We start from the raw sequence: 15,519 nt of genomic DNA on the forward strand, positions 1-15,519 counted from the left end.
TTTCTCATGCAATTTGACAGCTTTTTACTGTAATTTCTACAAACACTTTTTACAGTGTACTTCGTTATTTTCAAGCAGCATCCATCCTTATATTTTTATGTATGATGTGCTTATGTCGACTCTGCTGTTTTACTTAATGCACAATCCTCCCCTTGTTATGTTATGTTTATGTTTATTTTGTATGTTCTTGTGCCCACTGGCACGTATGTGTATGTTACTAAGAAAAAACGAATAAAAAGTAAAAAAAAAAAGTAAAAAAAAGAAGAAACTAAAAGCCATAAATGCTGTTTATCTCTATGATAAAACAAGAAAAGAGTAATAGACAGAAAGAAAGGAAGAGAGAAATATTGTATTAATATTGGCTGCACTGTGCTGCATGCTGTTTTTGTGTGTTTTCTCCATTCACTTCCTTGCATACTAAAGCCTTTAGGTAATGGAAACAGGCACCTGCTGCTGGCCTGCTCCGCCACATATCTGCAACTACGACGCCCCCGGCTCCCATAACCGCCCCTGGGAGACTAAAAGCTTTGACTTACAAATCTTAAGAGGCGCTTTGCACGCAGAGCCCAAAATAAAATATTGGTTCAGTGGATTTGGAAGCGAGGGAGAGGAGGGGAAGAGGTGGGAGGTGCTGTGGTCTTGTCTCATTGTTTCGACAGAGTTCCTTCAGCTTTCCTTCTGTCTGGCTGTCACAGCGAGATGAAAGCAGTGATGATGAGGTCATGACAAACATGGAGACCTTCCTACACACGCACACTAAGGTTAGAATAATATCGCATTCTGATATATTGAATGATATTTGAAGAAATGTTGGATATCAGCCAATGAGTGAAATAGTTTCACACATACACTACCGGTCAAAAGTTTTAGAACACCCCAATTTTTCCAGTTTTTTATTGAAATTCAAGCAGTTCAAGTCAAATGAACAGCTTGAAAGGGTCCAAAGGTAAGTGGTGAACTGCCAGAGGTAAATAAAAAAAGGTAAGCTTAACCAAAACTGAAAAATAATGTACATTTCAGAATTATACAAGTAGGCCTTTTTCAGGGAACAAGAAATGGGTTAACAACTTAACTCTATGGAGTCTTGGGCTATTTTGTCCATTTTTGAATTCTTTTCATGTCTTTGTAAGTCATTTTGTGTCTTTTTTTTGGTCATTTTGTGTCTTTTTTTAGTCCTTTAGTCCAACATAAAATGTGATTTTGAATCTTTTTTTTACTTTCAAAACACTATCATGCTTAATAAAGAATTTTAAATGTTGCAAATGTGCATTAATTTCAGAGTACACTGAGACATTAAACTGCATAATTTTCAATTAAATTCTGGAAAAGTTGGTGTGTTCTAAAACTTTTGACCCGTAGTGTATATTGAATGATATTTGAAGAAATGTTGGATATCAGCCAATGAGTGAAATAGTTTCACACATAGGAAACACATTACAGCTAGCTGGCTGTCTGACAGTTGGTCTACACCCCCAAAATGACCATTTGCTGTTCATTACACTGTAATAAATGATTCTGTAGTCATTTAATTTTACTTAATATATTTGATAAAATGTATTAAATATAAATGCATCCTTGATTTTGAGGCAGTTGTTTAAGTAACTTTAATATAAAAATGTTGTTAAATATGTATGTTTAGGGGGGAAAAAAGTGTTAATTGAGTAGTGGAGAAGGGGTAGGTTTAAATAAGCATATGCTTCATCCTACTCCTTTTCGGACATGTTGCGTTCACATTACATCGTTTGTTTTGACTATTGCTATTTTTTTTTTTTTTTGATTATTCTCATTGGATGTATTTCTTTTTGTGTTTACTTTGTTGTGTTACTCGCACATGTTCGGAATAAAAGCTGAACTGAAATATCAACCTCAGTGGCGGTTCTAGACCAATTTTACTGTGGGGGCCAAAGAGGGGCCAGTGTTTAATCAGAGGGGCACATTAGCACATGAAAAAATAGCAAAGATGATATTTAAGCATTCAAAATCTTTGAATGTCTTGAAAAAAGACACAAAATGACCAAAAAGACACAAAATGACCAAAAAGACACAAAATGACCAAAAAAGACACAAAATGAGAAGACAGGATAACAAAAAAAAAAACACCCCACAGAAGACACAAAAATGACAAAAAAAGACACAAAATGACCAAAAAAAGACACAAAATAACTAAAACAGACACAAAAAGACACATAAATTACACCAATGACAAAAAAAGACACAAAATTACAAAAAAAAGACACAAAATAACTAAAAAAGACACAACAACAGACAAAAAAATTACCAAAAAAGACACAAGAAAACACAAAAAAGACACAAAATGACTTACAAAGACACGTAAAGATATGAAAAGGATTAAAAAATGACAAAATAGCCCTATAAGACTCCGTAGAGTTAAACTATTATACAATGTAACATTCTGGGTTCCTTTTGTGTACAATGAGATATTGTTTGAACAAAAGAAATGTTAGAATTGCTTCATTGTTCATTGTTATAAATTGATCATTTTAGTATTAATTTGACACAAGGGCCACAGCAGGGGCCAAAGGCTTCTTCACAGGGGCAGTGGCCCCTGGAGGCCCCTGTGTAGAACCGCCACTGATCAACCTCCAAAACTCACACAGAAACATGCAGAAGCAGATAGAAATGCACCTCTCAAACAAACATACCATGTAGCTAAACACATATAGCGTAACTCACACATACACAGACATGCGATCCAACCAAACACACACAAACATGTCTGTCTCTTCCTCTCTGGGGATCCCATCACCATAACAACTAATGCACAGTTTGCTGTGAGGCCCTGCTGCAGGTTGAGTCACGCAACGGGAGGCAGCACATCACTACGGTCAATCTATCCTTTTGTTTACCGCCCCATTGAGACAACCTAACACGTTAACAGAAGCATCAGTGGGTCGGCTCGGCTCTGTGTGTGTGAGCACGGAGTCGCTGGCCGGCGATCAGTGTCGCCCTTTGTTCGGCAGATACACACTTAGGGCACTGAGTGTGTGGAAATGATCTGACGCTAAAGTAATTCCCATGATTATGACATCCTCTCTGCTCGGATGCCTTCAACAGAAACATTTGCCTTTCTAGGAATTAAAAATACTTCATCGCATTATTTGGTCATAGCCAAGTACATTTGCAAGTCCTGACATAATGTCAAAAAAATAACAAATGACTTCATCATACTCTTAAAAATCTGGTTAAAATCTGATTAAAGGACCTCCAATGTAAAAATGAAAAATTTAGAAAAAAAAATCTGCAAGAAACAGTCGTACAAACAGAGTTATTCTTCAACTTGACTATGACGGCATATTAGGGCCAAGTATGAATAAAAATAAAAATACAAACCCGGGGGAGGGGGTTAATATTTTGAGAAAAAAGTTGCAAATTTACCAGATTAAAGTGGCAAATCTACAAGAAAAAAAGTCACAGATTTAAGAGATTTAAAGTGGCAAATCTGCACGAAAAAGTCACAGATTTACGAGAAAAAAAGTGACGAAAATAAACAACGAAAAAATCGAAAAAATAAAAAAAAAAGGATACTGAGTGTGTGGAAATGATCTGACGCTAAAGTAATTCCCATGATTATGACATCCTCTCTGCTCGGATGCCTTCGACAGAAACATTTGCCTTTCTAGGAATTAAAAATACTTCATCGCATTATTGGCCACAGCCAAGTACATTTGCAAGTCCTGACATAATGTCAAAAAAATAACACATGACTTCATCATACTCTGAAATTAATGCACTTATAATGAATCTGTGGTGAAAATCTGATTAAAGGACCTCCAATGTAAAAATGAAAAATTTAGAAAAAAAAATCTGCAAGAAACAGTCGTACAAACAGAGTTATTCTTCAGTGACTTGTTCCAGGAGAACTTGACTATGACGGCATATTAGGGCCAAGTATGAATAAAAATAAAAATACAAACCCGGGGTAGGGGGTTAATATTTTGAGAAAAAAGTTGCAAATTTACCAGATTAAAGTGGCAAATCTGCACGAAAAAAGTCGCAGATTTAAGAGATTTAAAGTGACGAAAAAAAACAACTAAAAAATCAAAAAAATCGAAAAAAAGGATAGTGAGTGTGTGGAAATGATCTGACGCTCAAGTAATTCCCATGATTATGACATCCTCTCTGCTCGGATGCCTTCGACAGAAACATTTGCCTTTCTAGGAATTAAAACTACTTCATCTCATTATTTGGTCATAGCCAAGTACATTTGCAAAGTCCTGACATAATGTCAAAAAATAACACATGACTTCATCATACTGTGAAATTAATGCACTTATAATGAATCTGTGGTTAAAATCTGATTAAAGGTTTGAGGTCAACTGACAAAAAACAAATCTCCCATTTGCTCTGATTACTGTTGACAGGCTTGGTGTGTTCTTCTCACTCTCTTCTGCTCACTTTCACACACGACCACATGCATTCAGACAGAGGAGCACTCACACACACACACACACACACACACACACACACACACACACACACACACACACACACACACACTTGACTGGCTGCTCAAGCCGCCAGCGTGTAAGAGTCCCCACCTCCTTCATCAGCTCTGACACTCCCGTCTCACCCATATGTCACGCAACACCACAGCACTGCAAAGGAGGTCAGAGCAAAGGGCGAAGGGCACACACACACACACACACACACACACACACACACACACACAAAAGCTCCCCCTACCTACCCCTCTTTTTCCAATTCACACTCACTCACTCAGACACAAACGGTCTCCTGAGCATTTCGTCGGCGGGACAACGGAAAAGACAACGATATGATAGTAGCATCATATCATATTTCTATTCCCACATAACACTTTCTGTTGCTCCACACTTACTTCCAGGAGGAGGCTGCTCTCGTTGACCGCGTTGCCCAGTGGAAGGCTCTCTTTCCTGGGTTCGGGGTTGGAGGATGCTGTGCTCATACTGTGCTTCCTGGAGGGCTTCTCATGGTTCACTGTGGTAAAAAAGACAAAGAAAAGGGTCGTTATTTTATGTTAACTCACAATAAGTTATATGATTTGGCTCATTTAATTCTTGAGCTGTTGCAGACATGTGGTTGTTTCAAAATAAAGGCGTATCCTAAAGATGATACACTACCGGTCAAAAGTTTTAGAACACCCCAATTTTTCCAGTTTTTTATTGAAATTCAAGCAGTTCAAGTCAAATGAACAGCTTGAAAGGGTACAAAGGTAAGTGGTGAACTGCCAGAGGTAAATAAAAAAAGGTAAGCTTAACCAAAACTGAAAAATAATTCAGACACAAATAGGCCTTTTTCAGGGAACAAGAAGTGGGTTAACAACTTAACTCTATGGAGTCTTGGGCTATTTTGTCCATTTTTGAATTCTTTTCATGTCTTTGTAAGTCATTTTGTGTCTTTTTAGTCATTTTGTGTCTTTTTTGGTAATTTTGTGTCTTTTGGTGTCTTTTTTTAGTCATTTTGTGTCTTTTTTTTGTCATTTGTGTCTTTTTTTAGTCCTTTAGTCCAACATAAAATGTGATTTTGAATCTTTTTTTTATTTTCAAAACACTATCATGCTCAATAAAGAATTTTAAATGTTGCAAATGTGCATTAATTTCAGAGTACACTGAGACATTAAACTGCATCATTTTCAATTAAATTCTGGAAAAGTCGGTGTGTTCTAAAACTTTTGACCAGTAGTGTATGTATCGATTTTTCATTATAACCTTAATTCTGCTTTCAAGGTCTGGAAAAATAAAACCAATACAGAGCTGTGAAAGCCTTGTCAACACAGGAAAAGTTAAGGGCGAGAACAACATTTTCTAAAGTATGCTTGCCAATTCTCCCACAACCTCTATGGTGTGGCAGCTAGCGAGAGCTGGACCAGCGCTCAGACATGTGGCCGACACATTAACGGCATCAGGCTCCTTTTGCACTGCACTAACACCAGGTATTAGTCTGTGTGGTGGGGCCATCTAACAAGACAAAACAGTGGAGGATTTCATGACTTTACAGGATTCTTCTCACACGATACAGCCGCACGCACATGCAGAGCTCACTGGTGCACGGAGAGTGAGGTAGAACAGTAGTTCTCAACCTTTTTGAGTTGCGACCCCCAATTTAACATGCATGTTGTCCGTGACCCCCGCTCACTGAACAGAATCTCACACGCACAGTTCAGATCACCCAAAAAAGAAACAAAATGACCAAAAAAGACACAAATTGACCACAAAATGATCAAAAAAAGACACCAAATTACCAAAAAAGACACAAAATGACCAAAAAATACACTAAAATGACCCAAAAAAGAAAAAAAATTACCAAAAAAGGAAACAAAATGACCAAAAAAGACACAAATTGACCACAAAATACACTAAAATGACCCAAAAAAGAAAAAAAATTACCAAAAAAGGAAACAAAATGACCAAAAAAGACACAAATTGACCACAAAATTACAAAAAAAGACACAAAATGACAAAAAAAAGACACAAAATGACAAAAAAGACACAAAATGACCAAAAAAAGACACAAAATGACCAAAAAAAGACACAAAATGACCAAAAAATACACTAAAATGACCCCAAAAAGAAAAAAAAATACCAAAAAAAGGAAACAAAATGACCAAAAAAGACACAAATTGACCACAAAATGACAAAAAAAAAAAGACACAAAATGACAAAAAAATACATTAAATGACCAAAAAGACTAAAACACATTAACACATGAACACTTTAACACAGTGGAGACAGAGCTGACTTCCAAAATGATTTGGCGACCCCCAGAAATCATTTCGCGACCCCAATTGGGGTCCCGACCCCACGGTTGAGAATAGCTGAGGTAGAACACAGCAGTCAGGGGTCCGGTTGATTGTTGAAATGGACTTAATTGCACTAAAAGAGGAGTCTGCGAGCGGATAATTGCTGAAGTTTCCGTGAGTGTGAAAGCTTTGCAGTTCCAGTGCTACTGTTTTGAGCTGAGTCTGACCTCTGACCTCATAGTGGAGGTGGCCAACACAAAAGAAAAACTCTGTAAGTAGATCTGTAAGTCGGGTTATGCTACATTTCAATCCAACTCAAATGGACAGTGTAAAGGGTGGTAATTCTAATCTTTTATCTCTAATCAAGTCAAGTCAAGTATAGTTTATTTGTCCCAACTTGGGCAATTTGTTTGCAGTCTAGGTGCATAAAATACATAAAAAACAATACATTCCAACACACAGACATACAACAGATCACAGCCTCATTATATATATATATCTAAAGATAAAACAAACAAAACAATAGTGCAACAGAAGGCAATTTCATGTGGAGTGTCAACCACATAAGTCCCCAACCCTAATAACCAAACCCTAATCTCTCCACACTGCACTGCAACTGAAGATAATTCAGCCTTTTTCCTCACTCTTCTGCTCCTTTCTGCCATCTGATATTTATAAAAAAAAAGTAGAAATCCCTACTAAACTTGTAAAAATATCATAAGTAAGTCTTGCTCCATCAACCACTACACATATTCCGTGTTCCCGCCGTAGAGTACTAGAGGCCTACTATACCTACTACTACCATGCCAGGGTGTGTGTACATGCAATTAGCCTCCACGACTGTGGCGTGCAGAACTGTCACATGTGCATTGGTGACGTGTGTGTTGCGTGTTGGAGGCATGTTTGCGTGTTTCTCTTATGGGTGTGCTGTCAGGGGGCATGTGGCTCACTCCAAGAGATCAGCCCTTCGCTCCGTCACTCATTGTAGCAGGCACAGATTAGTCACGCAACACACACATGCACACACACACACACACACACACACACACCATAGCCTCATTACGAAAAACTATCTAAGTATGTATGTATGTATCTTCCGATGCTTCGTATAGGCCCCTCCCCCACTCAATAACCCCATTACGGCTTCCATTCCTCCCCCTTTAACCTTCTACTATCTCCTGTCGTCTGTCCATCCCTCCCCCATCAACCCTTCTTCTTCTACCCTCCTCCTCCTCCTCATCCTCCTCCTCCTCATCCTCATCATCCTCTCCACCCTTTCTTTGTTCCACTCGGCATTGCAGGCGATCGACAAACCGATTTCGTGATGCTGAAAGAGTTCCCCTTCTCTTAATTCCACTCTGGAGCACGCTATCCATACATTTTGTCTGGATTAACTTTTCGCATGTTTAATCATTTATTCCCTCAGTTACAAGAGCAGCTAGCCACCTAAAATAATCTATATCATTTTAAGTGTACGGTCTATTTAGAATATGTTCACTGCTTTGTTTTGCTGACTACTGCTGTCTCAATCTGTTAGTTTGTTTGTGCAAGAAGCAGTTTTTAGTCATTGTGCATTGTCTAAAGTGCTTTTGACTAAATATTTAAAAAACATGGTTTTCTTATTTTTTCTATTACTACTATAACTATGTTTTGTATGTTTTTGTGTATTTTTTATTTATTCTTACTCACTTTTTTTCACTTATTTTAAATTCTTATGTATGCATATAAATATTTCTCTATTCTTCTCTTTTACTGTTTCACATTTTTATATATGTGTTGTTTTTAACTTCGACAAACCGATTTCGCGATGCTGAAAGAGTTCCCCTTCTCTTAATTCCACTCTGGAGCACGCAAAAGCTAATGCGCCCGTTTTTTTTTTTTCCTATCCATACATTTTGTCTGGATTAACTTTTCGCACGTTTAATCATTTATTCCCTCAGTTACAAGAGCAGGGTTTTTCCAAGCTATGTGTGAAAATAAAGGGCGCAATTTAAAGGGATAGTTTGGATGTTTTGAAGATGGGTTGTATAAGGAACTTATACATATTTAGTGTATGAAGAATCAGGCACGGAAGCTAAGTAATGTAATGCTATGGACGGCAGCAGCTAGCCACCTAAAATAATCTATATTATTCTAAGTTTATGCTCTATTTAAATATATATGTTTATACAAAACAATATATGTTTGTTTGTGCAAGAAGCAGTTTTTAGTCATTGTGCATTGTTTTAAAATCCAGACTCATTGTCTAAAGTGCTTTTGACTAAATATTTAAAAAACATGGTCTTCTTATTTTTTCTATTACTACTATAACTATGTTTTGTATGTTTTTGTGTATTTTATTTATTTTTACTCACTATTTTTTACTTATTTTAAATTCTTATGTATGTATATAAATATTTCTCTATTCTTCTCTTTTACTGTTTCACATTTTTATATATGTATTGTTTTTAACTTGGAATCGATTTGTTCCAACTTTGTTTTAATGTTTTAACTTCTCTCTATAGCAGCTATTCTCAACCTTGGGGTCGGGACCCCAATTGGGGTCGGGACCCCAATTGGGGTCGCAAGATGATTTCTGGGGGTCGCCAAATCATTTTTGGTCATTTTGTGTTTTTTTGGGGGGTCATTTTGTGTCTTTTCTTAAGTCATTTTGTGTCTTTTTTTGGTCATATTGTGTCCTTTTTTTTAAAAGTCATTTTGTGTCTTTTTTTGGTCATTTTGTGTCTTTTTTTGGTCATTTTGTTTCTCTTTTGGGTGATCTGAACTGTGCGCGTGAGATTGTGTTCAGTGAGCGGGGGTCACGGAAAACATGCATGTTAAATTGGGGGTCGTGACTCAAAAAGGTTGAGAACTACTGGTCTATAACACCTTGAGTCTACATGCTCTATGAATAAAACTGCCTTACCTTGCTTAATTGTATGACTTTTTTTTTTTTAAAGGCTAGGTACGGATTCACCAAAGTCATGCAACAACACAAACAAACTCAATAACAAAGCAACTTGCTCCTTCAAAGGTAAAATTGCTGTTTTTGTCAATGGGATCTGGTGGCTTTGACGAGAGCATGGAAAACATCTTCACTTCCTGTCTGACAGCAAAATAAAACAGTAAAAATATTCTGCATTTAGCATACAATTAAACTGATATTGATTATTTTTAGGTTTCTAAAATATGTTAGCTGCTGCTCTCTGTCCACAGCAGTATACTGAAAGCTTCCACGCACAAAAGATTGTACAATATTCTAACGTTTGCAGCTAGGAAAAATATCCTTTTGCAATGGGTCAGTGACAAGGTTCCTTCTGTCTGTGCTTGGCGCAAAATAATTTTTGATCTGATCCCTTTAGAATATCTTACCAACGTCATACATCACAGTGTAGATCAGTTCTACAGAGTGTGGCGCCCATTTTTGGACTATATCGGACCTGGCCTTTCCTCCACTCTATTAAAAGGTGATGTGCACCTGAATGACATTTGTGTAATGTAAGACTGATCCACCACTTTGTGTATAATGCAACATGGTCTCACAGGAATCCATGACATAGCCACGGATTTCGCTTAACTCAAAATCCGTGGAATAGCCACGGAATCACTCAAATTTCCGTGAAACTGACACTGATTTCGCTACAATGCAAGTTAATGCCAGTCATATCCCGTGGCTATTCCAACATACAAAGTGATTATGTACATTCACTGAGTGAATATTTAGAAAATAAAACATATATTTCTCGCTAGAAATGTGATCAAAATCCATTTTTTTGCAGAAACTAAGTCAAAAATATTGATTTTTTCACTAAAAATGAGAGAACTGTCCGCCATGTTTTTTTTTTCTGACCGCCGGGTCCTTGAAGGTCACGTGACTTGGAACAAACCAATAGCCACGGGATATGACTGTCATTAACTTGCATTGTAGTGAAATCCGTGTCAGTTTCACGGAAATTTGAGTTCATAATAATGCCATATGTTCATCTTTTATGTAAGAGCTGTCATGTTTTGTGTTTGTTTTGTTGTTTGTCTAGTTTTGTAGACACTTTTGTTTTGTTGAATGGAAACAAAAACTGCAATAAAAACAATGAAGAAAAAAAACAAACAAACTGGCCATCTACTGCAGGTAATAAATACACTGACTATGCATACCTCATGCAACTCCACTTTAAAAATCCAAACTATCCCTTTAAGCTGATGACTGCACTGACAGGCAGCTTGGTAAACTCATAAATGCCAGTAATAATGTTAAGTATTTTGTCATCACCTCCACTAGGTGCAAACACATATAAACAAACAGACTCAGACAGCCACACACACACACACACACACACACACACACACACACACACACGCACACAAAACCATTCTCTTCAATCACCGCAATACCATCCGACCAGTGGAAACTAGCGCAGAGGGAAATGAATCTAATAAGCCTCTTTATTTTCCTCCTTCAACGCCTCATGTATTTTTGTTTTCTCTCTTACGGCAGCTTTTGGAGAGGATGCAGCGTCAGGAAAGACAAACATACGGGATGATTAATTATCGGCACAGGCACTTCCTCTGCCAACAATACGGCCTTTATTCCTCGCCGCTCATGTCTTCGGGTTTGCTTTTCTTTGCCTCTATTTTCTCCCTCTCTGGTCCATAAAGGAAAACAGAGTAGGTAATGGTGAGGCGTTTATGTGCTCTGTGTGGGGACGGGGTGTTAAGTAAAAAGTGACAAGTAGCGGGATGTGGATGCTGCCAAAGGGTGAGGCAGAAAGCGTCTAGCTCCTTAAGACGGCCAGGCCTGTCTTTCCACTTCAACTGAGTACACAAAATGTTAGGACCACCCGCCAAAATATCAAGCTACATGATTTAATTTGCACATTTTAGGTCAGAATTGTCTCAGGACTTGAGTTGGCAAGTGACAGGACACTTGGATGAGCGGCTACGAAGCGTATAATGACATTAGATGATTTGTTGAAATGAAAAGATAATCTGATATTACGAAAGGGACGGTGATGGAAGTGAGAAAAGATTTGTAAAGACCGCTTGTAAAATGTGATTAGATTTACGAGGGATTTCTTTAGATTACTGTGTGACAAAAGAATTAGCTCTGCTGCTCCTGGAAAGCAGCTGAGTGTCAGAGACGAGACAAACTACACTCAAAAAAATAATTAAGCCAAAAATGTGGACTTTATGTAATTTAATTACATGTACATTTTCCTTGTAATTTTGTTACATACGTTGAATTTAAAAGGTCAAATTAAATGCAATGTTTTCCTTTCATTTAAAAGTAACATAAATAAATTAAATAACGTTAATGCAAATTACATAAACTTAATGTGTAAATTTACTTAAAGTTTATGTAGACTTTTACATAAACCTTTTGAGTTTATTCAAGCATCTCATACGCAAGCAGTTATGAAAAAGTTTCTTTATTAACATTAAGCACCAAATTGGGGCAACAGATTACTGTTTAGGGAACACATATTCAACATTAATAAGTTGCTTATTAGCATGCAAATAAGTAACATATTGGCTCTTAATGAGTCATTATTAAGTAGTTATTAATGCCTTTTTCTGCATGGCCTTATTATACAACCAGTAAGCCATTAACTAAGAGTTTTCCCTCTATTACCTCAGAATTATTGCTTATTAGTAGTAAGTAAGGAAGGTTTTTTATATGAGTTATGATCTTAATAAGCTTTACTTTGTATGGACTTTATAAGTCTCTTTAACTTTATATGTAATATTGAATGAACTCATAAGGTTTATGTAAAAGTATACGTAAATTTTAAGTAAATCTACACATTAAGTTTATGTAGAACTTTGCATTAACGCTATTTAATTTATCTTTATTACTTTTTAATGAAAGAAAAACATTGCATTTAATTTGACCTTTTACATTCAACGTATGTGACAAAATTACATGGAAAATTTACATGTAATGAAATTACATAAAGTCCACATTTTTGGCTTAATAATTTTTTGGAGTGTAGATTTCAATCAGGTATTAATTTCTGCCACCTCTAGGGGGTGAGGTGACTGTGCTCTCCTGGATGTGTACAGCAACAATCTGGGTGTGTTCTTCTGTTTTCAACACCATCTCCTTTAAAACCACTTCCTCCCATGCTACCAATAACAGCCGAAAAAAGAGAAACATGAAGAGAAAACAGAGAAGAGAAAGAAGAAACCTCCACATTGAGGGGGAGAGCGGTTAAAAAAAAAAGAGGAGGGGAAGCGAGATGTCTCTGTGGACACACAGTGTCACTGACATGCTTTTATTCTGGAGGGGTAATTGAGATAAAACACAAAGGAATGTCCCACAAAATGACGAGAACTGCAGAGATGAATATTTCAATACAGTCCTGTACATTAGATTCAAAGATGGCATTTCATACTATAATATGTAATAGTTATGCTTACAGTAGCCATTGCATTGTGAGTAATTTCATTTCTGATACTTTGTGCACATTCCTAAACTTGTTAAAATGCCAAAAAACTTTTTTTCTTGCCACATTGTAACAACAAGAAAAAAAGTAATACAACATATAATAATTAATATAATTAAGTGTGTGGTATAAAAATAAGCCCTAAATGTATCAGCTTAATCATTAAAGTAATGTACATATTAAAGCCCCAATAATTAAAATGAAAAGGGCCGTTCTGCATAATAAGAACATTTACTTTATTAAGTATATTTGATAAGAATATAGAAGAAAAAATCATATTGTAATAAAATAAAAGAAGAGAAAGAAGAAACCTCCACATTGAGGGGGAGAGCGGTTAAAAAAAAAAAAGAGGAGGGGAAGCGAGATGTCTCTGTGGACACACAGTGTCACTGACATGCTTTTATTCTGGAGGGGTAATGGAGATAAAACACAAAAGAAATGTCCCACAAAATGACGAGAACTGCCGAGATTAATATTTCAATACATGTCCTGTACATTAGATTCAAAGATGGCATTTCATACTATAATATGTAATAGTTATGCTTACAGTAGCCATTGCATTATGAGTACTTTCATTTCTGATACTTTGTGCACATTCCTAAACTTGTTAAAATGCCAAAAGCTTTTTTTCTTGCCACATTGTAACAACAAGAAAAAAAGTAATACAACATATAATTATTAATATAATTAAGTGTGTATTATAAAAATAAGCCCTAAATTTATCAGCTTAATCATTAAAGTAATGTACATATTAAAGCCTCAATAACTAAAATGAAAAGGGCCGTTCTGCATAATAAGAACATTTACTTTATTAAGTATATTTGATAAGAATATAGAAGAAAAACTCATATTGTAATAGAATAAAAGAAGAGAAAGAAGAAACCCCCACATTGAGGGGGAGAGCGGTTAAAAAAAAAAGAGGAGGGGAAGCGAGATGTCCCTGTGGACACACAGTGTCACTGACATGCTTTTATTCTGGAGGGGTAATGGAGATAAAACACAAAGGAATGTCCCACAAATTGACGAGAACTGCAGAGATGAATATTTAAATGCAGTCCTGTACATTAGATTGAAAGATGGCATGGCATGACATTATGTTGAGGAGTGTTGCATGACTTTAGAAATGGAGTACATGTAGTGAGTAGCATGCATTTGAAGTGATACTACAGGTCCATTCTTTAGCTCATGACTGATATCCAGAGCAGTGTGCAGCCAGGAGCAGGTAAGTGTTCATACATGGCTGCTCATAGACACAACACCAGCTGCTGCACGCCTTCAACCTACACGCCTGCATGCATGCTCCTCCAAATCAAGTCAAACAGGTGGTTATTGCTGCTTTTTTGAGTGTTTCTAGACATTTTCAGTTGGAAAATGATGTTGATTAGTGACTAACAAGCAGTAGTGGACTACTAACTAACTATTAATAGGGAGGTTAGTACAATATTTTAAAGTCTGATGTTGTAGATCAGGGGTCTCAAACTCAAATTACCTGGGGGCCGCTGGAGGCAGTATGAAAATGACCCAAAAAAAGACAGGAAATTACTAAAAAAAAGACAAAATGACCAAAAGAAGACACATAATTACCAAAAAAGACAAAATTATTTAAAGAAACAAAATTACCAAAAAAAGACACAAAATGACCAAAATAGACACATAATTACCAAAAAAAGACACAAAATTATTCAAAAATGACACAAAAAAGACATAATTACCAAAAAAAGACACAAAATTATTAAAAAAGACACAAAATTACTAAAAACGACACAAAATTACCAAAAAAAGACGCAGAATTACCAAAAAAGACACAAAATTATTTTTAAAAAAGACACAAAATTACCAAAAAAAGAAACACAATTACCAAAAAAGACACCGAATTAACAAAAAAGACACAAAATTATTTTAAAAAGACACAAAATTACCAAAAAAATTCCTAACATTCCTAAACTTGATAAAATGCCAAAAACTTTTTTTTTCTTGCCACATTATAACAACAAGAAAAAAAGTAATACAAAATATAATTAAGTGTGTATTGTAAAAATAAGCCCTAAATTTATCAGCTTAATCATTAAAGTAATGTACATATTAAAGCACCAATAATTAATGTGAAAAGGGCCATTCTGCATAATGAGAACATTTACTTTATTAAGTATATTTGTTAAGTTAAACATAGTATTTCTATGTGACCAGGCCAAAAAAATCATATTGTAATAAAATCAATTACATGGTTGCTCATAAAGTTGGATTAAAATATGTTTTACCTCTTTCCACATCTTCTCAAAAACTTTATTAACCAATATTTTCCAAACATGGGTAATTTTGTGTCTTTTTTGGTCACTTTGTGTCTTTTTCTGATAATTTTTT

General features: G+C 36.0%; 1 protein-coding gene across 1 annotated transcript in view; it reads right to left on the minus strand.

The window, feature by feature from the left end:
- ahrra (aryl-hydrocarbon receptor repressor a) overlaps positions 1-15,519 on the minus strand; it is a 108,301-nt gene that overhangs the window by 21,590 nt on the left and 71,192 nt on the right. Inside the window, exon 4 of the mRNA XM_059327474.1 lies at positions 4,859-4,977. Coding sequence (XP_059183457.1) covers positions 4,859-4,977 — 119 coding nt within the window. The remainder of the gene's footprint in view (positions 1-4,858; positions 4,978-15,519) is intronic.

Source organism: Centropristis striata, chromosome 23 (genome assembly GCF_030273125.1).
Source record: "Centropristis striata isolate RG_2023a ecotype Rhode Island chromosome 23, C.striata_1.0, whole genome shotgun sequence".
Classification (NCBI taxonomy): Eukaryota; Metazoa; Chordata; class Actinopteri; order Perciformes; family Serranidae; genus Centropristis; species Centropristis striata.